This window comes from Neolamprologus brichardi, chromosome 16, assembly GCF_056152115.1.
Source record: "Neolamprologus brichardi isolate AB-2024 chromosome 16, ASM5615211v1, whole genome shotgun sequence".
NCBI classification, from domain to species: domain Eukaryota; kingdom Metazoa; phylum Chordata; class Actinopteri; order Cichliformes; family Cichlidae; genus Neolamprologus; species Neolamprologus brichardi.
In genome coordinates, this window is record NC_142119.1 from 17,898,924 (window position 1) to 17,925,718 (window position 26,795).

Consider the following 26,795-nt stretch of genomic DNA (forward strand, 5'->3'; position numbering starts at 1 on the left):
ATATATATATATATATATATATATATATATATATATATATATATATATATATATATATATATATATATATATATATATATATATATATATGTATATATATATATATATATATATATATATATATATATATATACATATATATATACATATATATATATACATATATATATATGTATATATATATATATATACACACACAGTACAGAGAAAAGGTATTTAAAAAAAACAATGAGATACATTGTTACAAAGTCAAAAACAGTGCGGCTCAGACAACATATTTGATTTATGCTACATAATTGCACATGCTACATAAATTCTAAAAACAACTGTTATATGGATGTTTGTTAAAATATAGATGTATACATATAAACTACATCATTAAAACTACCTGTATAAGATTGTGTAGGTCCATATCAGTCAGCCAAACCATTTCTGGTGCAGTGGCGCAAGGACAAGGGACCCCTGGGGTGTCCTGTGGCTTGTGGCACCAGGCTTTTGCCAGTAACTCTTTGTGCCCGAGTGATTGTGGGGGTCTGTCTTTTGTGGATTGGGATTAATCCAGCTCATGATCAGATTTGTGTCTGGCTTGGAAAATCCACTTAACAAATCCTGCATTTGTTAAAGTCAGATCAGAAATAATGAGGGGAAACAGGGTTTTCCACCTATGACAAATGTGCTTTGTAATGAGGTGATAGATTCTTTAAAATAAATAGAAAGCTAATGAAGGGATGACAGCTAGTTACCCAAGACACACAGCTGCTCTTCATGTTCATTTATTCTGTTATACATACACACACAAACAAAAAAACAAACAAAAAAACCCAACTGGCACTAATGATTTTGAGATTTGACTTGAGACAAGGAGCTTCTCTGACTCAGAGTAACCCGCTCTGACTTCCTTTCTGAAGTCTTTCTTCCCCTTTGACCCATTCTCGCTCTATGCTGTGGTGATTGTGGTTTCAAAAACACCTTTCTCTGTGCTCATTCTTGACCTCACTGCGCAGAGTACAAAGTCTCTTTATTTTCCATCTTCATTGAATCTCCACTGCTCAAACTCTGCAGATGTATTATCTCTCTCAGCTTTTGTCTGAAGTCCTTACATGCAAAGTAGTAAATGAATGGGTCGAGGCAGCTATTTAGACAGCTGAAGCACAGAGACAGCTTGTAGGCTGTGTAGATAGACTTCTTATAGTAGAGTCTCAGCACGCTATGTATCAGCAGGAGGATGTTGTTTGGACCAAAGCACAATGTGAAGACTAAGAGAACAATGACTGCCAGACGGATTGCTCTCTTTTTCTGGGATGTCTTTGAATCACTGGCCAGCTTGCGTATGACACTGATGTAGCAGAATGATGTCACACAGAACGGAAAGAGAAAGAGAACGAAGACCATGCTGAAGAGGAAGGCTGCCCAGGCCGCCATGGATGGAAGCATTTCTGTCTTCAGTATATCAAAACAGGTTGTAATGTTAAGCTGAGGAACGCGATAGGTCAGGTCTGTCGTCATCAGTGGATACAGAGTGCTCAGGACCAAACCCCACATGACGAAGCAGCTGATAAAAGCGATCAGTCTCTTCTTCCTGATCCGCCTGAACAGCATGGGCCTGACAATGCCCAGATAGCGGTCGATACCGATGGCCATCATTGTAAGGATGGAGCAGTACATATTGGAGTAGAAAACGAGGGTCACAAAACTGTAAATGGGAAGAAAGAAAAAATGTTTTCTGTTTAATTGCTGGCTGAAGTAAAAAATAATCAGTAACAGGTTCAGGAAAATGAAGTGAATCTTGACTACACTTTCGTATATTTTCTTTTTAAAGATGTGACTACTTTCACTGACATAGCATCAAGACTGTCACGCTCTGTCTCACTTGAAATATCTGTATAAAATCAGTGTAATAGAAGAAAAGCTGTGGCACATGTATATACCTTGATATATCTATATAACTTTGTTGTCTTCAACGCAAGTTTTTTCTGCAGATTAATCAATTAATCCCCCTGTCCCATTGATGTCCGAGCTTAATAAAAAGTACCTGCACATGTTCGGTCCCAGATTCCATTGATATCCTTGGAGCTGGTAGGAGATCTGAAAGGGCAGAGCAGCACCGAGAGCCATGTCGGTAAGGGTAAGATTTATCATGAAGATGATGGAGGGAGACTTGGGAGAGGTACGGAAGAGGAGAAGCCACATGGACAAGCCATTTCCCACCAAGTTAATGCCGGTGATGAATATGTACAAAATAGAGATAGAGATGGCGGCGCCGGAATTCTGCAGAAAGTTTATCGTGGCGTTGTCTAGTTTGCTGGAATTCACCTTCATGTTTGAAAGCGAGCGGTCTCTCGTCACCTGTGTGCAAGGGTTCAGAAAAGCCTTGTGAGGTTCACAGAAGACAAGTCAATTTTTTCACAATATACTGGTGGAAGTAACGAAATGTTATTTACACTCTAAAAATATATATGTTGGATTTACCTAAACAAGCATGCACACCAATCGCTTAATAAAAAAAATAAAAAAATCAAGCAGCTGAAAGTAGCCTCTAATATTACAATGGCAAGTCAGAAATCTTTTTTTTTAATTTTGACTGTGAAATATTTACATTTGAGTAAGTCATGTAAATTTAATGTGCCCGGCCAAAGTAACCAAGCTTAATTAATGACTCCATTTCACCATTTCTTTGTGCTGTACCCTGTTTGGTTGCATGATAACAGCGTTTTGTTAACATCTGAACAGCAGCCATGGATGAGCACACCGAATGGATAAACACTGACGCTGCTCTCGCCCACACAAGCATTGGAAACCACATCACTTGTTCCCAACAATGAAAGTGTAAACACAATCTTAACTCAAATGAAAATCACAGCACAACTAAAAAAAGAGAAAAAAAATAAATCAGTGCAGAACTGTCCTGGTGACCAACGTGTCAAAATCAACTAAACTTAGCACTAGTATTAATAGTTGCATACACAATTTAATGTACAGTTGGAGGGATTGTTTGCACTGACAGCTTGCAGCACATCTTGATGTCCTGCATTTCTCATAAATCAAAATAAATGACTGAGGGAAGAAAAAAAAACCCCTCTCATCCTGTCTGAAGTGCTGTTACAAACAGTATTTTGCTGCAGAAACACGAATGATTGATCTCAAGGTGTGAAACAAATACCTTTGCCCTTATTCCAGGAATCTATTTCTGTGTTGATGTTCGCGTGCGGGCAGCACATGTGTCGGGTGGAGTTTTCACACAGGAAAAAGGTATGCATGATTTGTGGTGCAGAGTGCCAACTGTTGCTATGGCTTATTTTTTTCAATCTTGTGAAATGCTCTGGGGAGCTGATTTGTAACTTGTAGCACACAATATCCTTAAAAGACTTAAAACCGTAAAGTGAAACTGCGAGATGATGAACTCTACAGCAAAAGCAGTGAATACAAGCACTTTTTCCTCACGCGCCATGGCCCGCATGGCAATCGTGGTGAACAAAGTTACCACATTACAAAGAAAGGTGAAATCTACAGACCACCAACTTTGAGTCATTGAAAGTTTCTTTCAGTTTTAAGCGATGGGAATTACGTTATTACTTCATCGCTGTTACTGTTAGTGACGACAACACCATTTTGGTAACTTACCCTTTTTCATTTCCTGAAAACTATTTCTCATACCACTATAAAGGCACATTTTTACTAATGTGTTCTTCAGAATTATATTTTAACATTACATAAACTCACTCACATTGCCTCTCATGAAATTTGTTCAAACTGTTGTCGCGTCAACGCTATCGTAATTGTTTCCTTTTTTAACTTTTAACTAAAGCACGTGTATTTTTTAAAAAAAACATCATGTGGAATCTTATTCGTGAAAAGGTAAAAATGAATACAAACCATCTAAAATAATAACAATAACAATTGGGCTCGTCTTTATTCAGTAACACACTGGGAAATAATGCGTATTGTATACAAGAGCTGAGAACTCACCTTTGCGAACACACGCTGAAGCTGCAAGTTGGCATCTGAGTGTCAGTTATAGATGGTTTACAGATATTGTGACTAAGGAAGGCTGTTAAGGAAATGGGGGTTTGAACTTACGGTGCCAGAATCGCAGGAAATGGATCATGTGACAATCTTTATCCTACCAACTGCACTAACGGCCACCCATTCGATTCAGTCTTGGAAATGACTTGCAACAAGGCAGACATGTGTGACTCACCTCAAGCTTATGAGCACACGTTTACTTGCCACGTTCCCCCACATGCTCGTCTTATTCCTTCCCATGTTCGCCATAATAACTTCAGCTATGGCGCTCCTGTGTAATCAGTTATTTAGTAAAACATTGTGTGACCGAACTCTGAGAGCTTCTAAGAAATGAGACTGGAAATGTAAAAACCCACTATGTTTGTGTACAGATTTATAGTAAACATCTGAAAGTCTTTGGGAGTTCCCAGAGTGTCATAGTGTCTCTTTTGCTTTTGCTCATTAAGTGAGATCATAAAGAAGAGAGAAGGCATAAACTAAAACCTGTGACATGTATGCCAGTGTGTGGCGAGGGGGATAAATTTGCATCTGAACAAAAACTGAGCAAAAATAACAAAGTTTAAGGACTAAAGACTATAAAGAGGGATCGTGAGAGAGTTTTTAGGTCTGAGTAAATACCAACTGCCACCTTCAACACCTATATGAAAGTGTGAACATATACCCAAGAATGTGATATTACAGTTGTTAAGAGTCTTGTAAGTGAGAATGCATGTTTTCCGCACGTTCATGAGAATTACAGTGTGTACATGTGTGCTCTTATTCTGCTGGTTTCCTGTTGATTATGATACTTCTGCTTTATGTGGGGGAAAGATGACAAACTGTGTCTGCGAGGGTATTCTGAAGAAAGAGCAAAAACAAAATGCATGAGCAACTTTTCTTCAATGTCACTTGCGACCCAGCCTTCAACAGTCTCACTTCACCAACTTTACTCTTCCTGCAACGACTGAATACCAACTATATTCATATGCAAGCAGTAATGACTCATAACTAGCAACTGTTAATGTATATTATGCACAGGTAAATCTGGCTTCACCCAAACTGTTAGACAACCACACTAACAGAAAAAATTAACGGTTTAGTCTTTTTATTTTCTCACACTTATGGAAAATTAAAGCAACAACAAAATAATCCAAGAGGTATTACATGTTTAAACACTGTCAGTTTCCATGTTGGGACACGTGCAAAAACAAAAACAAAAATATAAGGCTTTTTAAATGAATATTTGTAGCTTCCCCATTACATTTAGTTGATGGCTTTATTAGAAAACCATGCAAAGAGCATAAAAAATTAATAGTGGTCATCCATTGGTGCCATACTTTGCAATTTTACATAATTTATTTCTAGGAAATACTTTATAGAAATGTAGAGAATGTGTTCTTCCTGGCTCCTGGGTGATCAAGTACAAAGCTTGGCTCACACGCAAAAACAGGATCTCTGTTGTAGAAACAGAGACGCCTGAAAAATAGGATGGACCAAATTTAAGACATGCAAGTAAAATGGAACATTTCCCCTCATTCGCTCGCTTTTACACACTACAACACACACAAAATTTCCTGCCTGGCATTGTCTACATCCATTTTCTGTACGTTCTAGTTGCAATATTCTTAGTTTACAGAAAATCTATAAGAGCATTATAAAATATACATGATCTGAGAACTATAGAGGATGCAGAGGATGAGGCAATGGTCTCACAAGTAAACTACTGATGGATGCTGCCAATTAGCTGCCTCCCACAGGGATCACACTTCAATATTATCACTACACAGAATGACACATAACTGGCTCAAGTGCTGATGAAGTTGAAAGTAGCTAGCAGAGCAGTTTCAGTAGCAGCTATAGCGCCAATCTCTGAACGAGAACACAGGAAGAGCAGGGCATAAAACAAAAAAAGATTTGTTTCACTGTTGTGCTATCATTCTGGTATTCTTTCACCCAAGTCTTCATGCTCGAGCAGGCAAAAAAACCCCAAAACAGAATCCTGAACAACACCCAAATGTCTGAATTTCATCACACCTAACACACAGAAAAATTACTACTAGGCTGCTTTTGAAGTGCTTTTTCTTTCTCAGTGGGGTATATTCATCTTGAAAGCTCAGTGATAACCAGTCGAATCTGTCACCACCAACTTAGGTGAAGGATGAATAATTAACTCGTTTTTACCCCTTAAAGCATCCACACTGCTCACTGCTCATCTTTACTTTTCTCAAAACCTTTCTCCAGCCCCGTTGCCATGGTTGCAACCTCATAACAGTGCTCCGTCCTGGATTCAGGCGAGTGGCCTACAGGGATGCAGTCGTAGCCTTTGCCTGCCGAGCTCATGCGCTTCCGGTTGCGTGCGCCTGGCTGATAGAGCTGCATGGCTGGACGGTCCTGCAGGGAGAAAAGAGCGCAGGGACATGGGAGAGACAGGTAGCATACAGTATGAATACACAATGGTATAGAATATATCTGCGCTTGTTCCTTTCCTTTGTCTTACAATGTTCATAGGTTACATCTATTTGAACATTTTTTTACCATCACCAACATCTTGTTCTTTTTTTAAAAGCTGAACGTGAAGAAGGAAGTGTAGTTTTGACTGAGAAGCCGAAGTACACGCTATATAGTAGCAACTTGATTACACTGAGCCTACCTACTATGTGTGGTTGCTTGCAATTTGTGATTACAATAGTGCACACTATGGGTGATTGCAGTAACTATCTCCAAGGTTAAATACCATTCATTCATTCAATTTCTAAAAGGGATCTGCTTATTCATACACAACAAAGCAAGTTCACAGTTCTTTTGGGTGAAACTGCAGCATATAAAGCTCTACTGAAGTATTTTGTGATTCCAGTGGGAGTTGCACAGAATCTGGTAAATTGCTTCAAATAATAGGGTATTAAAAATTGTTATTTTGGGGGTTGAAAACCGTGTGGCTGAAAAAGAACAAAAGCAAACAAAAATAAGTAGTGAATTTACAGCTGCTGGCATCATCTCTGCTTGAAGCCTGAGGCTACACTAACTGACACCTAGCGCTAAACACAAATGAAGCTGTGAAACTGACAGCTTTCAAACAACAGTGTGGGTTTCACAGGTCTGAGAGTCTGGCAGGAGCAAAAAGAAAAGTTGAAAAACCCACTGATGATATTTTTGATTATGATGCATTTAATAGTGTTTTCACAGGCTTGCTTGGAAGAAACATGAGCTGGCCTACTATCAGATGGAGACAGTCACACATAAATCAATATCTGAAACAAGTCAACACCGTGACAGATGAACAAATTAGTGATGAAACAATCAGCGATCGCCTTCTCCCCATTCTCATGCTCACCTTCTCGCTCACCTTGTTTCGGAGGCGTTCCTTCCTGTTACCCAGGTCCTCTCTCTCCTCCTTTCCTATCTTGTCTCCACTGTCAGGACAGTAGGAATAGCCATGATGGTGTCCTTCTTTCTTTGCTCGGTCCTGGCAGTAGCCCTTCCCCCATTTGGTCTCATCCTTCCGCCGCATGAACTTGTCAAACTCATAGTGATGCCTCTGTCGTTTCCTCTCTTCATCTTTCCCACGGTGATCCTTATCTCTCTGCCTGCGCCCATGCTGTTCTCGCTGCTCCTTGTCACTCTCAGGCTGACCTCTAGTGGTCAGAATATAGATTGCAGAAACACCAGGTTAGACACCAGAACGCTAGTTGCAAAGGATTTGCATTATAAGACATCATGGAAGCTTTTTTAAAGTTTTTTTTTTTTTTCTGCAATACAACTTGTAATTATTAACTATATATTAATGCTACAAAGATCAATGAAATGATTGTCCTTTAGAATACATAAAATATTGTGGATAATATGTTATGGTAAATGCAATCAAAATATTTACGGTATTGATTTATGTTTTGGTACATATATATGTCTGAAAACTGTCCATAGGGGTGCCGTATTTTAACTAGTAGTGATTTAATTCTGTCAGCCAAAATCAAAACCAGTCAACATGACTGAATGATTTCACAGTCCTTACTTGTCTTTGGGGTCCTTTGACTTTATTTGTCCTCCAGTTTTCTCCCATTTGCCTCTGTCTGTCTCTCCAGTGTCACTCTTGTCCTTCATTCGGTCTGAATCCACATCATCATCCCGGTCACTTTTCTTAAGGAGCTGAAGGAGCACAAATAATACAGAAAAAAACTGCATGATCTAAACAACAAGGGTTATTTAATGAGATTTTTATGCTGACTGGCTACCTTAATTTTAATGTCTTTGTCAGACAATTTCTTCTGCTTCTCTGCCTCTTTTCGCTTGCGTCTCTCCTCCTCCCGCCGCTTTCTCTTTTCCTCCTCCCTTTGCCGCTTCTTTTCAAGCTCTCTTCTTCTTCTCTCCTCTCTCTTCTCCTCTCTTATTCTCTGTCGAGGAAGATGGGACAGCTTGAAATAGATGTTTCACATTTCAAAAACACTTTGCAGATAGCTTCGCCTTCCTACCTGTTTCTCAATTTTCTTATTTTTGATGTACTCCAGCAGCGGTGTCGTCCGTTTGGCTAAAATCAAGAAACAAAAGAATCAGTTAATCAATATATAAAAATCTGTGGTATGCTATGAGTAGGCAGATGGACACATGAAGATATTTTACTGTACCTATGAGCTCTCTGGTCTTGGCCTCTATCTCTCCTAGCAGTGTCTCAGGGTTGGCCATAGACTTCTCCTCGTCACAGGAGTAATTCTCCAAGAACCGCTTATATTCTGGATCTGACCCAGATCCAGAATATGTAAGAATGACATGTAAGAATGACAAACTGTATTTAGGACAGCTTTAGAGCAGGATAGACTCTAATGTATTTTACCTTCTTCAATGCTCCCAGCTTTGGCATCTTTTTTCTTTAGCTTCTTCTTCGAAATCTTTTGAAAGGGAGCAAACTCTACGACTGCAGGATACTCTTGGCCTGAATAAATATTGAAACAGAAAGCAGCCCATCACTGACAGACTAGCTATCAGATAGTAACAATGGCAACAAAAGTTTTAAAGTGACCTCTTTGCCCATAAAGATTATCCTGTAACCGTAAAGCAAACATGCTTTTATTTGCATTTAATATAGCAGGATAATGTGGCCCTGTGTGCCAACAGTGATGCAGTGTCAATAAAGTTAAAATGTGTTAAAAGCAGGCAAGAAGTACCTTTGTTGTCTATGAAGACATAGCCATCAAATCGGTCCCTAAACAGCAGGATATCCTCAGGGTTTTTAAAATTGATATACGCTCTGGAGAACAGGTGGGGGTACAGACTGTGAAGAGAAAATGGCATCCCAAAATTTCATAAATACATTTGTAAGAAAACAGAACTTTTAATCACCTAGTTCAGAAAATATTCATACCTTTGATCTGCTGGGGAAAACTCAAAGTAGTCATAAGATGGGAGTGGACTCAATTGCTCTTCTAGCTGCTCCTTTGATAGGTTGGGTGGGAGCCTTCGAATCACCACCTATAAGCATGTTTGTATGTTTGTTATTTTTATTTAGCATTTGTTTTACACAGAAATACAGTAATGTAAATAAATCCATCAACTTTACAGAGGCACAACATATATACATACCCCCAAAACCCCCTCCATATAAACTCATGTTGTTCAAAACTTGACACCAAAGAGCTACTCGAGGCAAATGCGCAGTCATTGAAACTATGAAATTATTAACTAAACAAAGAATTTAAACAGGCTCAAACACGATATAGCGATGTAATAAAACATTAGCAGTGATGGGAGTCAACACGCTAAACAATTACTGAGTGTCTGCTGCTGCAATCCTTACATTCAAAGAACACGGGAATGATAATAAGGCCTAAAAGTGGGGTTACTGGGCATGCATGCTGAAAACAAGAAGTGTATCGGAGACAGTTTTGAGAATCGCCAGCAGTCGTATTCTGCATTCCGTTGAACGTTACATGGGAATGTCATCATAAAATACCAGCGTGAAGAGTCGTTACATGAAATGAAATCAGACTTAAACGTGACATGTAAGCTGAGAGGAGGCTGTAAGTGGGTGAATCCACGGGATCGTCGTGAATCCACTGCCTCAAACTCTCGTCGCTGTCCGCGGTGCTGAAACGATCCCTCCGCGTCTCCTCCATGACGGCCCCCCCAAGCAGCGTAAACAATGCGACACGGCTCAAAAGCTCGGCTACCCACCTTTGTAAACACCTCTTTCTTCTCTTCTTTCTGCTTCGGGTTGCCGGAAGTGTTTTCCTGCTCTCTTGGGATGTCCCTAAACTGTATCTCGACGACGCTTTTCTCCTTGCCCGCGGTCATCTGGTCCTTTTCAGACCGCATCTCTCTCCATCTCCCTTCTCTTCGCCCGCGTTAAGCCACCGAGTGCTCGCGAGAATACAGTGATGTCGCGAGCGGACAGAGGCTCGAAAAGACAGCTTTGATATCCCGAAGGCCGAAAGAACAGGCGGCAAACAATTTAATCAACAAACATTGTTATCGCTTTTATAGCCTTTTTATAGTCTCTCTCTCTCTGTTTTTAAGCGGTTTTATGGTCGGACATGAAGTTTACGTAGTTTCCTTGTATGGAGCTGTTGTTCTAGCTTGGTCAACAACTGAAAGAAAATAAAAGAAAATTTAAAAACTAGAATAAAAACAGCAAAACAACTAAAATAATAGAAATAAACAATTTTATAAATAAACAAGGGGAACTATCCACTTGGCTGAAAAACGCATTTATTTAGTTTAAGCATCCATAACAGTCTTTAATCAGTACCGAAAAGTACGTAAGAAACAGTTCTTGCAATAATTACACACTCCCACTCATGCAGTGTGTATGTAACTCTATAAGACAGGCTCTTTCGGTGTCACTGTGAGGATCCTGAGGTGCCGCACTGATTCGCAGACGATGAGCTGCCCGCAAAACTCCACGATTCATGGCAGGAAGACTGGCTCGCTGACCGCCCGTGGATGTCTCGACAGGGAACTGCAAAAAGGTCAACAAAGCCATCTCTTCACATCGGACTCGGCATGGATGTGCACACAGCAAACTGGCGAATTTGTCCACAGTGGAATAAACCTCACACTTTTTGAGACCTATTCAATAAACAAGTACTTTTATTCTTTCCAAGTACAAACAAGTTTTTTTCTTTAAGTCAGCACTGAATTTAGGTTGCCAGCACACTCACTACTTATGAAGGTTTCCTTGCTGCTTCTGGTCTCTGCACACAGCCGAGGTCCCTCTGGTGTCGACTCTGAGCTCTTCATGCTGGGGACAAAAGTGGAGCAGGTGTCCAAGTCCCGGCAGACCTTATCGTGAGTGTAAATGCCGATTGACTTAGTTGGAGTGCAGCCCATCTCTCCATTGAACACAAGGACCCCGCGGTAAATAGCACAACCCTATCTGTCCTGTGGCTCTCAGACAAGTGATGGAGACAAGTTCGGTGTTTTTACTCGAGCTCAGAGATCCCACCCTTCTCCTTAACTGGAATAAGACACGTGAGAGGCTGCTCAATGCTGCAGGTTAGTTCACCCCACTGATCTGAAGCAGATTCCTGCCTTTCCAAGCAGCTTTTTAAAGGTTTTAAACACTTCTCACCCACAATGGTTTTTGTTTTTTTATTCCACAGAGCTAAATATATATATGGAGAAAACAAAAGCCGTTGCTTTTTAGAGAAGTTACTAGAAAAACAAGCCAAATGTTTCCTTCTTCTAATTTTGTGATACCAGGTTTAATTTTGTCCCTACTGTTTGCAAACACCACCATTCTCAGCTGTGAATGATGAGGTGTCAAAAACCACACAATAAAATGTGTTTTGTTCCTTCAAATCTCTCTGTTTAGTGGTTCAGCAACTTAGTAAACAAATGTGTAGAAAAAGAAAAATATTTAAAAACTTCTCATTATTATTCACCGAACCAACTGTGTTCAGTAGATTTTTGAAATCAATCAATAGTAATGATTAAAAAAAAAGAAATGATTAGGTGTTATTCAACATTTCTTTATTTCAAGATAAATGCATTGTTTCTTGAAAGAATAATCAAAACGCTTTCCCCCACCAAAAACTGCTTGTTGTTAGCTGGCTCTTTATTCAAGTTGAAAATCCACAGGTTAAGCATTGGGGGTGGGGGCGCTGCCACAGGAACTGTAGTCTTTATTTTTATGATGTGGGGTGTGTGGCTTCTTTCCCCTGTTCATTCAAGTGTCATAGGAACACATGATCCCAGTGTCTTAACCCAAGGTCCAGTGCTGTGCCTTTGCTAGGCCAAGTACTAAGCACCTTAACCAAGGCATTCCCCTTTTAAAGTGCATTCATGCAAACGTAATATGCAATACAGCAGGTGCCGTATCAGATTTAATCTATACTTACTCATATTAATAATGTTCACAACTGCATCTTCTGTGTTTTGCTGCTTAGACAAACAACCATACAATGCACAAGACGGGGAAACCTCAGGAAGCCTTTGGTAAAGAGCAGGTGCTAAGGTTTTGTGTTGTCCTTGGGCATGGATATGTGAACCTATGCCACCCTGTTGCCACGACAGTTCCACCTCGTGGCAGAGATCACGTGCTGGTGTCTGACAGGGTGTCTAACATCACGTCGCTCTCGTACATGTCACACTCCAGGGTTAACGAGAGCCGAAGCGGCGTCTCCAGCATCATCTTGTCCTGATTTGGGAGAGGCGTTTCCAAAGACATGATGCTAGTGTCTTCCAATCTCGGAGTGGCTAGAAGGTCGTCAGGCTCTGAGGTGTTCAGCATCTTCATCAGCGCTGGAGTGTTCAAGTTGCCTCGCACCTTATCGTTGATGTCTGTGCCTTAGCAGAAACAAACAGGAAGACTTCATTTTCTGAGGCAGATATCACTCATGCAATTACAATTAAGCAGACTTAAAAGGACAATTAAAGCCCAAATCTATTTTTTTTATAATTACCCCTTTAGTCTATAGTGTTATTAATATATTGCTGCAGATAGCTTTGGATTTGACTGCTGAGCATTGAGCACTCACATTAGTGAGTCAGTGGAGAATATTAGAGAAGATTATGCTTTTCCTGAGAAAGTCTTTTTGCAACCACAGCTATCGCCTCCAGACCTTTTTATTGTCTATGGTGGCAACACAAATACCAGGTTCCTAAGAAGGTGCCTAATCTCACACAAAGGAAATGCCCTTTTATATAATAAAAAAGGCGACTATGAATATTTTTTACAGCTAAATCCTTTAACAATTTACTTTATATAAGACACAAGAAATGTGAAAATATTTTCCAAAATTGAAACCAACCTATATATGCATCTGTGTCACCGATGTACATCTCGATACAGTGGCCAAGCATCGTCACAGAGAAAGTGTCATCCCTTTTCAGTCCCAGTGCCTGCCAAAGAAAGACAAACCCCCCCCAACAAAATGGTAAATGGCCTGCATTTGTATAGCACTTTTCTAGTCCCTAAGGACCCCAAAGTGCTTCACACTACATTCAGTCATTCACCCATTCACACACTGGCGATGGCAAGCTACATTGTAGCCACAGCTGCCCTGGGGCGCACTGACAGAGGCGAGGCTGCCGGACACTGGCGCCACCGGGCCCTCTGACCACCACCAGTAGGCAAACATGGGGTTCGTATCTTGCCCAAGGATATTTGGCATGCAGCCAGGAGACAGCCTGGGATCGAACCACCGACCTTCTGATTAGTGGCTGACCTGCTCTGCCACCTGAGCTACAGCCACCCTAACACACACACACACACACACACACACACACACAAACTACTTTAACCCTTTTTTAAATGATAAAAACAGATTGCTTTGACTATGTTTTATGTGCTAATAATACAATTAAGTGATTTTAATGGCTGCTAGTATTCTGGACAGCACCCTCAACAACGAATAAAGAATTAAAATGAACGTTTCAAGAGCTAAAATAAGAATTAAAACCAAACATTGATCAAAGTCATGCATTATATCTGTGGCTTAAAAAAACCAAAACAAAGTCACTGCTAAATCAAAAATACCCCTCTGCATTGGGCAATATTATATTTTTAAGATGCAACTATAATATAGCTACTTTATCTTATTAACGTGTGATAAAAGTCAAATTTTTGGAGCCAAGTCATTTTATATTTTAAGTGAACCTGTACGATATCTAGACGGTGTATAGTTTATGTCAGATTATTCTTGTGTACTTTTTTTGATGTACGTGTTTGGTTAACTAAAAAAAAATAAAAAAATCTCATAGGCTATACATTTTTTTCCTTCTTTCCTACTAAAAATACTACCTAAAATACCAGTAACACAGTAATCTTATGAGAGATTCATTTTAGTAACTTTGTTTCAGACTGTTAAGCACCCACAGGAACTCCAACTCCCTGTGAGTGCCTCTTACTAAAAGACAAACAAGGAACAAAACCAACGGATCCCTTTAAAGTTTACCGTATGGAAGTAGTCAATAGCACTTTCAAAGTCACCCATGAGGCTGTGCACGTATCCTATCGCAGCATAGGTGGAGGCGTGCTGAGGAATCAACACCAGAGCTTGACGGTGGTACTCCAGAGCCTGGTCGTACTTTCTAAGGAAACAAACACAGCAACATGCAAAGCTGTTACTCACTGAGTGAGCCAAACATCATCAGCAGGCTTTACATGTCATAAATAGTGCATTTAAAATGATTACAAAACTTTCCATTTCTATGTTTGCTGATGGAATAACAACAGCTATATAATTTTCCAATTTATATGTAGCGAAATTAATCAGTAACTATAAAATCAACTTTGAGCGTATCATGTACCATGACAATGAGACATAATACAGTCTGCAAATACAGTCTTGATGTAATTAAGTAGTACTTACTTCAGTTTCCGACATACATGACCTAAGTTGTTTAACAGAGGCTCCCACTTGTCCACAGTAACCTTTAATTAAAAAAACAAAATTACAAAAATATTGCAAAGACTTAAGTTTTCAAGACATGGATCACATTGATGGTATCAGTTAAAACAATCAGCTGTTACCTCATTCCCTATGGCTTTGATCTTCTCCAGTGCATCAAGAAACAACTTCTCTGCCGTCTTCCAGCTGAAACAGCAAAAATGTTATTAGAAAGCAACTAAATAACCGTCTGCAATCTGTGTACTAATACATGACAACAGTGCACTCTATACATTAGGATTTACTCAAATTTGCAACATCTCTTACATCTCTTACAAGGTTTCTACACTGTACTTAAAATACCAAGACTGTATAAAAACCAAGATTACATAAATGCAAACACACGTTATGCAACGACTTCCTCAAATGGCAACTTGAGGCTGGTTCCAAAATTGTTGTCACGGTCCAGTGATTTCCAACATTACAGCTGAAACTCGCATGTTTACAGAACAAAAGGTCACAAAAAGCAATTTGTCCATAAACTCCCCCTTCACGACAACTGTACATGATTTAGACAACTTAAATGAACTAAAGCTTAAAATAATGCATAATTAAATGATATCTGTGTATGTGTGTACGTGTACACTTGGGTGCTCACAAAGGCAGCAAAACTTGGTAACTAGCTGCTAAATTTACCTCATTTAATTATCTGCTTGTTAAGTGACGTACCAAACCTGCTTACAGGGCCAAGCTCCTACTCTGTTCATTAATGCTGTCGTCCTTTAAATGTGCTGTAATGCTTTACATCTTTGTTTTATTTAATATAAACACCCTCTAAAAATAAGCTATGATCATTGTCGGCTATTCACGTGCATCACATTTGTAGGCTCTGTTTGAATGGGTAGATTAAGCTGAGGTTTAGCAAATTTCCAAAGGAAGTAATGCAAAACACGCACAAAAACATTGATGACTAACCTCGTGCTGTGGATGGATCATTACAGATGTTCTGTTGACTGGAGTTTGTTTTAAGCGTCTTTACCTGCCCTATGATTGCATTTTCTTTGCCCATTGGGAAACCTCACATTAAGTTTTATTGAGGGAGAAAAAGTTAACGTTCATCCTCCATCATTACTTTGCTAATGTGTTTTTAATATCCTAATTAGCTACATAGCTTTGTAGCTAGCTACCACCTAGATCAACTTCAATGTGCAAACATTGCTGTTGTTTAGTTTTCTGTCTTCATTCAAGTCTGAAGTGATACCAGAACAGCACATTTTAGCTTTTTAGAAATCACTCAATCAGAACATGGTATAATCACCTTCAGGTGGAAACTACTGAGCTAATTTTGTAAACTTCTTAAATCCTCTTTTTCATAGATGCTTGGGTGGTTAAGCTCTACTGTAACACCCAGAAGAGCAGCCACACTGATCATTTTATTTAAGATGAAAGAATTTGGGCCATTTTTAACTCTCGTTCATACCACAGTGTTTGTTTGAATTTGGGAACCGAAGCAGAGCTGCAGACCAACAGGAGACATGAGCGTAATTACACCCTTCCATTCTATACAGTTTATGATACCAATATCCATTTGCTGACGATAACATTTATCCCAAATGTGTCCAACAAAAAGTTTAAGGGTGTTTGTGCCGTCATACTCACTCTCCATTTTGAAATGCAACCACTGCCACTTCATGAATGACAAATGGGTCCTCTGGAGCAATGCTAAGAGCCTGGCTGAAAAAACGTTCCGCTAACTTGGAGTTGTTGGTTAATCCATACTCCAACCCAATGTAGAGCATGGGCAAGTGACACCTGTGTAACAGAGTACAGGAAACATGAAAGCTGAATCTATCCTTATCTTGTGTTTTACAAGCACGTCAATCTAATCCGCGCACAGAATACTCAACAATAACATGACCTGACTTTTACATGTAACAGTATGTTGTGTTTCTTAGTCACCATTACAGTCTGGAAAGATTCAAGGAGTCAAAAGCATGCACTTAAAGCATGCACTTAAGCATGAATGTAAAGCAGGAATGTCACAATGACCCCAAAACAACACCACAAACACACAAATAAAAGGTTGTAAAAATGGCTGCAGACATTTAAGCCAATATTTTTTTCTTGTCAATAGCAGGAAACACTTTTATACTTGTGGCTCTTAGCATGTAATCTGGCAAAAACACAGCAAAAATATATGTATGTTCAACAAAATCTGGATGGTATTATGCTTGGATACTGCTGAGGCTTTTAAAAGACATGATAGAAACATTTGACTCTTTTGTAATTAAGGTTTTAACAAAATTCTTTACCAACCACAGCTATTTAAAGACAAACATTTTACATGCATATGGATCATTCTCTGACACATCAACCATCAACCTACCCTTTCATCAGCTGAGCAGCAGTGAAGTAGGCAGCCATGGCTTGGTCATGCTCACTCTCTACCGCAAAGGAATGCCCATAGGCAATCCATGCAGGACCGTAAGTCCTCTCCAAGGTGGTGGCTTTGCTTAACAGCAAATATGTTTGAGAGACCCAGAACATAAACTGTCAGTATTTTTTTTTTTAACAAAAAGGATGGCTTTTTCTTTAAGAGGGAACATAAATACCTGAGGTATCGTCGAGCATGTTCGTTTTTATGGCCAACCATGAGATAGTAGCACCCCACAGCAAACCAAGACACCTGGTTAAAAGGTTTTATTTAGTTATCAGCAAAATAATTGGGGGGAAAAAAGTATAACAGATCAAATAATGAAAAAAAAACTTACTGGGTTGTTGGGATACAAGTCTACAAGTTTGTGTGAGAGGTAAAACAACTCTGCACGGACAAAAACAAAACAAAAACATTAAACTGATATTTAGGGCAACCAAACTAAACATGCTGTATGAATAAACCAGTGTATATATTTTACCATTTGCTTTTCCAAGCTCCACCAGTGTTCCTATGTGGACCGGCAAACAGCTGGCGTGGAAGGGGTCTTTAACCATTACCCTGTAATCAAAACAGGTGTACTTCAGGTACATCACCAAAATCAGAAGTCACAAAAAATGTATTTGCTAGTCATTCATAAATCTAAATGTATACAAATATAATCTAGTGTAGTTAAAGAGCAAAATCTACAGCTAGATTTCATTTTCTTAGATTCTACAGTGGCACTAAGTCTGCTAACACTAAATGAAAACCCTGGGACACCTACATTGATGTGAGTTTGTAGCACATCTTGAAATCACAGTTATAATAATGCCTTTCAGCAAGAGACACGACGACATCCAAGTTGTCCTGAAGACCATTGACCATCTCTGGCACCACTAAATCACTGGGCTTGTTATACTGCAGAGGAAGGCAGAGAGAGCATGTGTCAAATTCATGTCTGTGAAAGCACATAGCAAGGTTAAAATGTGAGATGGTGTGAAAACAGACAAAACCAGCACACAGCAACAACAGACCACAGTCACTCTACACACTCATGCTTATAATAACTGCATAGAGATCATTTTTCTATAATTTGTCATCAGTAATGGCAAACCAGGGAGCTGATATCACAAAAAATATCCTTTATCATAAATTCACTGTTAGCGTTGGGCCTTTGGTTGCAATCCTTGAGAAGAGGGGAAAAAAATACCCCCAACTTTATAAATTCACAGTTAAAATCCAGTTGTTAAACTAAATGCATAACCCCTTACCTTCTTTAATTTATTCTCAAAAAGGAAGTGTAACAGCTCCTCTTCCTCCTCAGTACACTGTTGACTCAGAGGAAGGGAGTCGAGGAACTCCTTCTCTGTGGAAAGATGAAAACGTACAGCGTTGTTATAAACTACTGGAATTATTATGGCATTTATGCGCACAAAATGGAATTCTTAGTGCACACGCTGGCCACAGAGTCTCACCTTCCTGTGCAGTCAACATGTGGTGGGACGTTAAAAGGTCAAAGGCTTCAAAGCAGTACACATCCAGTTTCAAGGCCTCTTTGTAGCTGGAGGTGGCCAGTGGTCTGTTATCCATGGCATCATAGATCTTACCCCGCAGGAGGCAGATGGAGCTGCTGATCTGAAACAATTCATTGGGAGCAAAAATGAATAGAAAGAAAGGTTGAGTCTATGACACTGGACATAAATTCATAGAGTGTTAATACTCCATACATAACGACACTGGACAGCATTTTGAGATAATTCTCACATCCTGAAAGAAAGGACAATTTATGCTATTTCTCTACAAACAGAATTTGCGTGGATCGCACAGAGACATAACTCACTGGCTCTCGCTCTGCAGGCCTACTTGTTGTTCCTAGAGTATTTAAAAGTAGAATGGGAGGGAGAGCCTTCAGTTTTCAGGCCCCTCTTCTGTGGAACCAGCTTCCAGTTTGGATTCGGGAGACAGACACTATCTCTACTTTTAAGATTAGGCTTAAAACTTTCCTTTTTGCTAAAGCATATAGTTAGGGCTGGACCAGGTGACCCTGAATCCTCCGTTAGTTATGCTGCAATAGACGTAGGCTGCCGGGGGATTCCCATGATGCATTGAGTTTTTCCTTTCCAGTCACCTTTCTCACTCACTATGTATTAATAGACCTCTCTGCATTGAATCATATCTGTTATTAACCTCTGTCTCTCTTCCATAGCATGTCTTTTATCCTGTTTTCCTTCTCTCACCCCAACCGGTCGCAGCAGATGGCCCCGCCCCTCCCTGAGCCTGGTTCTGCCGGAGGTTTCTTCCTGTTAAAAGGGAGTTTTTCCTTCCCACTGTCGCCAAAGTGCTTGCTCATAGGGGGTCATATGATTGTTGGGTTTTTCTCTGTATCTATGAAGCGCCTTGAGGCGACTTTTGTTGTGATTTGGCGCTATATAAATAAAATTGAATTGAATTGAATTGAATTGAACTGGTACAAAGGATCCTTCATGCCTCAATACGTGTTTGAAGACCTTGATCATTCTTAATTTGTTTGAAGTGTGGGTGCTCACCAATTGTTGAGAAATTATTGAGGAACTTGAGCATAGGTAACTGGTTTTTAAAATAGATTATAGAATTCACTAATCTCAAGTCCAAAGGAAGAGAGTTACAGAGTCTGGGGGACATTGTTTCTGCTAAAATGTTTCAACCCTTCCCGAACGCTTCTTTCATTGCACATGAAAATGGTTCTCGCTAGAGGTGGAAACAGAAAATGTGGTTCACAAAAGGTACAAATATACTATTAAGTATAACCAAGCTGTGTAGACATAAGAGAAGATACTATCAGCTGGTGATGTGCAAACCAAAAGTGAGCAAATGACTCAACTGAGCACCGCTCGCTACACTCATAAGTTGTACTCAATAACACAGGAAGAGCAAACGATGAATGGAAATTTCTGACATGTTTACATGGGTCGGAAAGAAGAGCAACCCAAGATACAACATCGCAGATAGAAAAGATTTCTCAGTTTCAGTTCCTGGAGAGTTACAAGGCTTGATTATGTTTGTTAAATTAAATTGTTCAGCAGTTATTTCACTTTTACTTTAACTGGATATGAAACTCTACATGTATTAAGGTAATTTCCACCATGGAGCCCTGCTCTAATTGACTGTCACAAATCTAACTGGAATTACAAAAAATAAGTGTTTTAAGTTAAAAGTGACTGTTTTTAGAGCATGTCTAGCACCATCTCGTCCAGTACAGACTGTGACTTCACTAGGTTGATTGCTGCTAAGAGACTAAAATTAGTTCATATTAGCTAAATAGTGACAGAAAGAATATCACAGTGGAAAAAAAGAAAGTTAAAACTCTCAGGGGTTCATTTTTATATGGCCCCTGGCTGAAACAATTAGTTTCATGTTAAAAAATCAAAGCTATTCTGCCTACTGTCACTCTGTGTCTCTTAAGCATCAAAAGGTTTCTCGTTGTTGGCTAGTTGTTAAATACTTTTGTAAATGATGTCTGTGCGAAGGAGACCGTGCTTGAGTCAGGTGCTCCAGCAGTTTAACAAACTGACAAGCTGAGCTGAAGTTGACGCCGTCTCCTCTGCATTTGATTTTCCCTCGTGAGGTCATGTGAAAAGACCACGCCAGCTGGCAGAGCATGTCCACAGGATGCAATCAGCACTATTTTATACAATAAACTAACACTCAGTTATCTCAACGTTAAGTGTCTTTTTCTAAGCATACCCAAACAGCTTACAATATAACTGGTTACTACATGTGATCAGGGCACAAACATAACACTAAGTCAGTATTGTCGAATATTGTCCGCAGCTAAAAAGTAAGGGGCTTTACGAAAATTCCTAAAGTCCTCAACAAGATCAACTATCTTCTTACTGTTATGTATGTTTGCATGCACCTCCATCTTCTCCCTAACAGGTGGGCCAATCTGAATGAAAGTTTGCAAGAACATCGTCACACATACAGCAATTAACTACACTAAGCAGTGCAAGACCAAAGCCAAGAAGATTATGAGGGATCTCTCCCATCCCAACAATGGACTCTTCTCACTGTTGAGGTCTGGGAAGCGCTTCCACTCCCTTAAGGCCAAAACAGAGAGAATGATGAGGAGCTTCTTCCTCTTACTCTCTGTCATTACTACACATCAGTAACTGTTTATTCCACTGTATACTAGTGGTGCAACGGATCAAAAGTCTCACGGTTTGGATCGGATCACGTTTTTTTCGCCACGGATCGGATCAATTTTCAGATCAGCAGAAAAAAAAAAAGAAGAAAAAAATTTAACTTGCCATTTACTTATTTAAGTATTTTTTGCCTATTAAAAAACATTCAACTAAAGACTAATTCCACACAATTATATAAAAACTAATTAAGGTGCAATATAGGGCAGTGCAGGGCTTTCTATCTACAACTCCGCTGTGATATAATGAGCGGTCAGATCATTTAAAAATATAACTCATTAAACATAAACACCACATGGCAACCCAGACTTACAGAAGCAGGGGACATGTCCCAATCCTTGGTTGATTCTGATGTCTCATTGTCTTCTTTTCCACTCCTGTCCAAAAGCTTTTTGCTTGCTGGCTCTTCTGCATCTAAGATATCCAAGGCCTGCTGGAACTCTTTGGCAGCATACTAGAAAAATCAGAAACAAATAAGAAGCATTAAAAATGACAGATCTAATCGATTATCTGCAATTTAGAAGATTGCAGAAAAGGCTCTAACAACTGGCATGTTGTGCATTTTCCATTTACTTACATGACACCTTGCAGCAAGATACTGACAAGCTCCGTACAGCTGTTAAAGAGAAGACAAGAGATGTTTAAAACTTTGGTCTGACATTATGCTGCTGACTTTTTTTTTATGGCAAACAGTTTAACTCTAACACACACCACTCCCGTACTAAACACGGTTATAAAGGCAATCACCCACTTTTCAACACTCACGCAACGCACCTTGTCAAGTTTACGTGAACGGAGGGCATGGGAGGCTCTGTGGTACTGTGAGGTCAGATAAAGGCACTGAGCAAGCCAGTAAATATCCTGGGGATCTTCTGTATGTAAACAAAGTCGATAGGGTTATCAGTTTTAGAGGTTAGGAAGTTATCGCTGGCAGGTTTCACACCAATGAAGATGTACTAGGATGCTAATCTGTTATCCGCCCAGACCGCTAGTAAAACTTTCTTTCAGCTGTAACGTAACAGGAAAGCGTAACCATTTCCCATGAAGCACCACACACACACACCATCATTAGTTTTGCTGATGAAGACGACAGACTGACAGGTTAAGTAATGCTACTCCAACAGACAGATTAGAACTACCGTAATTTGCTCACCGTGAGAGAGAGATGCTATCTTGTCGGCCCAAAACAGAGCACTCTGGTACTGTTGCTGTAAACAAACACATAAAGGCACCGCATCAGTCTCCAAAATATATGTCAAGCTACTCACTGGCTGTTATTTGGTAAAGAGGAAAACAGCAAGAGTTCGTTACCACTGACACCAAACGTGCTAAAAAAAAAAAGCTAGCGTGAGCTAGCAACACAGAAACTAATATTTTTCCTACCTGATCGATGTATTGCCGCACTCGCTTTCTGAGTCTGTCGAGGTTCATTTTGACTTTTTAAAAGTAGACTGCCAAAAGTTCTGACTATCAAAAGTGTGTCATTCTAAGAAACAGAGGAAGCTATGCACTAAAACAATACGTGAGATCTCGCTAGCTGCGTAAAATCAAACCCGCGGCTTCTTTCTGCAATGAGTGCTCTGCTAAACCGTTCCGTAAGGAAACTACGTTGTGATAGAAAGTTCCACATTGACGCTCCTGGCCCCCGGGCCACCTAACGATAACAATTTAAACAACAACAACAACATATATGTTATTTCAGTGTATTTCCCCTGTTTTTATTTGTCATCATATTAACAACAGTGAAGACAGATACAACAGGAACACCTTTTATCTTACAGCAGTTAAATAAACACAATACATGCATAACAAATAGAATAAATCGGCAGAATGGTATACGGATAAAAGAGAAATACATTTTAAACACTAATGACTAAACAAATATCTTAATAATGTAAGAAGTATTCTGAAAGTAAAAATATAATAGAATAAAGTCAGGATAAAATGAAATACAAATAAAGTAACAATATGAAAAAAGGAAAAAGAAAACTGCATTTAAAATTACTTACCTAATCACAGAATAACAAATACTGCACGGCATTAACATTTTTCTTGTTTTTATTTTTAGGTTTATTAGGAGTCCTTGGCATTTTTAAATACATCAAAAACATATGACTTTTCAATGGAATGACTGCTTTAATTTATTTATTTTGGATTTTAGGGTGTATCTTGTGATTTCTTTCTTTCATTCCTTTTCTCATTTGGTAGTGCATTTGGTTTAAAGGTATCTGTGTTCCTGTATCCTCTTCCTTGTTGCTCGTTTTCCTTCTTTTGTTTTGCACCACATTTCCTGCTTACCTTGCTGCTTTTTTCTTGTCCCTAGCAGTGACACATGAGATCAGGTGTTCACATTTTTATCTGATTTGTACATATAGTGTGAAACAAAAGCATATAGAGCATAGAAGTTAAGGAATGCAATGCAGCTTTAATACACACAAGGAAGAAAGAAAAGGACACCTTTTGCTGATTTTCTCTGTCATGAGGATAGTGACTAATTCTTTCCATCACTTCGGTAGTTTTGAGCCAATCCTCGTGCCAAGCCCACACACTATAGAAAGGTTTACACTGGCTCAGTTTAAGCTGGATCCTTTGATTCTCTTGGGCAATTCTGAGCATTTCCAGCTGCTGATTTTTGTTCCCAAGGCTATATAGAAGAGAAAGAAAGCACAATTAAGCCGCCTTATTTCTTTGAAAACCCCATTGTTCTGACACAGTTATTACAAAACTTAACTGACCTTTTCTTTTCATAGAAATTCCAGTTGTCAACTCTTCCAGGTGTGCTCATAATATGTGATATACTCTCTCTAAGCCTATTGTTTTCTCTCTGAATCTCCAGTATCCTCAGCGATTCAGTCTTAATTCAACAAAAAGTGATTAGAAACAGTCACATATATAGGAGGTTATTCTAACTACATGTATGTAAAAACAGTGTTTTAGTCACATTGCTATTACATTGGATCACTTCAGGCTTCACAATACTTTATTCTACACTGACTGGAGGTAAAAATAATTTTGTGATTCTAATTATTCATTTAAATTTCTTATGTTTTCTCACTCAAAGGACAACCTTGTGATTCTTCTGCTTGGGAGTGAGGTGACTATATGTCTTTGGTGGACCCGTGTTTACCACTGGTTTTGCTGTCATCACCTTGGGGGAAAAAAAACACATTCATGTCTGTCTGAGGCGGTAAACCGTGAATGTCCTTACTTTAAAACAACTGTATAAAACAAAAAGGTAGATTAGTTTGTGATAGAACCCCCCGAAACAACCTAAGGTCAAGACATTTAGAATATGGGCAAACAGGGAAAACGATGACAAATGTTTTTTAAAAAATTGTAAAAATCAAAGACTTTTCTCTTAACTCTTTTTCTGTGCCATGTCGTGCGCAGCCTTGTCCCATTTCTCCTGCAGGTATTTGCTTGCAGTGGGAAACAGGGGTACTGCTAAGGGATGCAGCGACGGCTCCCTGTAAAGAGAAAAGAGGGGAAAAAAGCTGCAAAAAACCAAGCCCTTTACACTCAGCAGAAAACAAACAGGTTCACACATTTTAATGATACATTTTGAAAATAAAGAAAACTATAACAAAAAAAAAAAATCCACATGGGGATTGTTTTAAAATTGCTCAAGATTATTTAAAATAGAGTATCAGAATCAGAATACTTTATTAATCCCTGGGGAAATTATGTGGGTTATGGTTGCTCCAGTCCAGTAACATTAAGAAAAACAAAAGCAAAAACAAAAACAGACTAAACTATTAGCAATACAATATATTAAGATACAATGAATAGCACTATATAAGGAATAGCACAATAAAAGTATGGGCAAATTATGCAAGAATAACAAGCTCTGAGATGCCCTGTCCAGATCAGGGGTGCTTCTTTTTTCTAGTACCTATAACTTGGCCATCTCCGTGTCTCTTATACACCTGCTCTATGTGGCAGGTATGTGTTTCTGTTTCATGGACTGTATGTTTATTTATGAGTGCTTTAGATTAACTTATTTGTATCCAGTTCCAGCCATGTAAACGAAGTGAATCCCCCCAAAGGTTCATGGTCCCTGGAAAGTTTCTGCAGTGGAAAATAGGCTCATGCAAAGAGGACAGCTTTGCTGAATAAATAAAGCAGTAGGGCCTATGTATAGAGATGGGACTTTTTTTTCCTAAATTGTCCAGCATCTCTTAATCCAAATAAACGACGGACAGTTCGTAACAGGGTGCATCAACAGTTGGCGCGTACGCCAATAAATCAATTAGCGTAAATACCCTGCGGGCTCCCTGCCTCACCTTGCAGTCTGTGGTTGCCCTGCTTTCTTGATTTCTTTACTCATGTTTCCGAGAGTACGCTGAACCGTCCGCGCGGACTAAAGCTCAGAAAACTGCAGTGTGTTTTGTGCCAGTCATACACGGTTGCCATGACAGCAGAGCGAGAGAGCGGAGATGAATGGTTTCAAACGATGCGCCTGTTTGGTTTGTTCCACACAGAGAAACACATACAGCCACAGAGATAGGCTAATTAGCGAGCAGACTGTGGAGCGAGTGGCTGTAAAATGAGCCTCTGTGTAAAGACGCATTTACACATAGTTCAAAGCTGAAAACGAGGAAAATGAGCTAGAACATAAACTGCTTTTATTTTATTTATTTATTTATTTTTAGTTTAGTTTACTTTTACAAAGTAAAACAAATAAATAAATAAAGTCTGACACTTACTGTGTCTGGCTAGACATTATATCCACTAATCACTTTGATCTCTTCATCTTTTAGAGCATCAGTGGAATTAATTTAACCAAATGTAGAATGAATTTATAAGCTGTAAGGACACAGTATACATCTTTTGTATTTTAAGTACATACGGTCAATAACAGCCTTGTTGACATATAGTGGAAAACTTACACCAGTGCCACTTAAACTAACACTAGTGCAAACATAGTTTGTACACAAAACAAGAAATGACATTGTTAGATTTTGCCTGGTTATGAGGAAAAATGCTGGGAAAGTTAATTATTGTGAAACCTTTAACTTCAATTAGAAATACAAAGCATTACACTTCTATACTGTGGTATCACGTTGGATTATTTCAATGTGTTTATAAAGTATTATGTATGTCATCCGGGAAATAAAACACAGAAAGAGGAAATCAGAGTTGTTGAATGAAACCTATTCTAGTGCTTTGACTCTATGAATGAATATACATGTAACACTACCCCCTACTGACAGGAACTGGCTACGACGACTTTTGACACACATGGCATTTTTACTTTTAAGCATTCAAATTTCACGCTAGAAGGAACAACAACAACAACAAAAAAGCAGTGATGAAAAAAATGGTCACGTCACCGTTTTTTCACACCCTTATAAGCTGTTATAAATTTTGTCATTAAGA

General features: G+C 39.1%; 3 protein-coding genes and 1 non-coding gene across 5 annotated transcripts; all 4 read right to left on the reverse strand.

Moving 5' to 3' along the window:
- Positions 1 to 212: 212 nt before the first annotated feature.
- Positions 213 to 4,037, reverse strand: p2ry8 (P2Y receptor family member 8). Its single transcript, XM_006788146.2, has 3 exons — positions 3,967 to 4,037; positions 2,033 to 2,346; positions 213 to 1,693 (listed from the first exon to the last, which is right to left on the reverse strand). The coding sequence occupies exons 2-3, from the start codon at positions 2,317 to 2,319 to the stop codon at positions 994 to 996; spliced, it is 987 nt and encodes a 328-aa protein (XP_006788209.1). The 5' UTR covers positions 2,320 to 2,346; positions 3,967 to 4,037; the 3' UTR covers positions 213 to 993.
- A 1,053-nt stretch (positions 4,038 to 5,090) lies between these two features.
- On the reverse strand, positions 5,091 to 10,342 carry upf3a (UPF3A regulator of nonsense mediated mRNA decay). Of its 2 annotated transcripts, none has more exons than XM_006788147.2 (10): positions 10,165 to 10,342; positions 9,356 to 9,462; positions 9,159 to 9,265; positions 8,828 to 8,926; positions 8,622 to 8,732; positions 8,469 to 8,524; positions 8,232 to 8,390; positions 8,012 to 8,145; positions 7,346 to 7,634; positions 5,091 to 6,393 (listed from the first exon to the last, which is right to left on the reverse strand). In XM_006788147.2, exons 1-10 carry the CDS (start codon positions 10,303 to 10,305, stop codon positions 6,205 to 6,207), a joined length of 1,392 nt encoding a protein of 463 aa, XP_006788210.1. In that variant the 5' UTR covers positions 10,306 to 10,342; the 3' UTR covers positions 5,091 to 6,204. The 2 variants fall into 2 exon arrangements, with proteins under 2 accessions (XP_006788210.1, XP_035762647.1); XM_035906754.2 differs by having other exon boundaries at positions 7,334 to 7,634.
- Positions 10,343 to 11,948: 1,606 nt separating this feature from the next.
- Positions 11,949 to 23,015, reverse strand: cdc16 (cell division cycle 16 homolog (S. cerevisiae)). The gene is made up of 18 exons (XM_006788148.2): positions 22,800 to 23,015; positions 22,570 to 22,624; positions 22,191 to 22,288; positions 21,994 to 22,032; positions 21,730 to 21,870; positions 18,714 to 18,873; positions 18,510 to 18,604; positions 18,023 to 18,156; positions 17,738 to 17,817; positions 17,594 to 17,643; positions 17,435 to 17,508; positions 17,209 to 17,334; positions 16,482 to 16,634; positions 14,966 to 15,029; positions 14,805 to 14,866; positions 14,388 to 14,523; positions 13,242 to 13,332; positions 11,949 to 12,777 (listed from the first exon to the last, which is right to left on the reverse strand). Exons 1-18 carry the CDS (start codon positions 22,845 to 22,847, stop codon positions 12,524 to 12,526), a joined length of 1,860 nt encoding a protein of 619 aa, XP_006788211.1. The 5' UTR covers positions 22,848 to 23,015; the 3' UTR covers positions 11,949 to 12,523.
- Positions 23,016 to 23,205: 190 nt separating this feature from the next.
- cfap97d2 (CFAP97 domain containing 2) lies at positions 23,206 to 25,777 on the reverse strand. The gene is made up of 4 exons (XR_015716574.1): positions 25,700 to 25,777; positions 24,152 to 24,883; positions 23,874 to 24,060; positions 23,206 to 23,735 (listed from the first exon to the last, which is right to left on the reverse strand). It is a non-coding gene; the product is annotated as a CFAP97 domain containing 2 (transcript).
- Positions 25,778 to 26,795: the final 1,018 nt, after the last annotated feature.

What these genes read in the sequence shown, in the direction of transcription:
- upf3a (XM_035906754.2), bottom strand. Translation starts at nt 10,305, where the DNA reads ATGCGGTCTGAAAAGGACCAGATGACCGCGGGCAAGGAGAAAAGCGTC. An exon ending in AGCTGGGAGCATTGAAGAAG is followed by an intron (nt 8,733 to 8,827) that starts GTAAAATACATT and finishes GATCTGGGTCAG; the next exon opens with ATCCAGAATATAAGCGGTTC. An exon ending in TCAAAGGACCCCAAAGACAA is followed by an intron (nt 7,635 to 8,011) that starts GTAAGGACTGTG and finishes TCTGACCACTAG; the next exon opens with AGGTCAGCCTGAGAGTGACA.
- p2ry8 (XM_006788146.2), bottom strand. Translation starts at nt 2,319, where the DNA reads ATGAAGGTGAATTCCAGCAAACTAGACAACGCCACGATAAACTTTCTG. An exon ending in CTGGGACCGAACATGTGCAG is followed by an intron (nt 1,694 to 2,032) that starts GTACTTTTTATT and finishes TCCCATTTACAG; the next exon opens with TTTTGTGACCCTCGTTTTCT.
- cdc16 (XM_006788148.2), bottom strand. Translation starts at nt 22,847, where the DNA reads ATGAACCTCGACAGACTCAGAAAGCGAGTGCGGCAATACATCGATCAG. An exon ending in CATGTATGTCGGAAACTGAA is followed by an intron (nt 14,524 to 14,804) that starts GTAAGTACTACT and finishes TTGTTTCCTTAG; the next exon opens with AAAGTACGACCAGGCTCTGG. An exon ending in CTATTGACTACTTCCATACG is followed by an intron (nt 13,333 to 14,387) that starts GTAAACTTTAAA and finishes TTTCTTTGGCAG; the next exon opens with GCACTGGGACTGAAAAGGGA.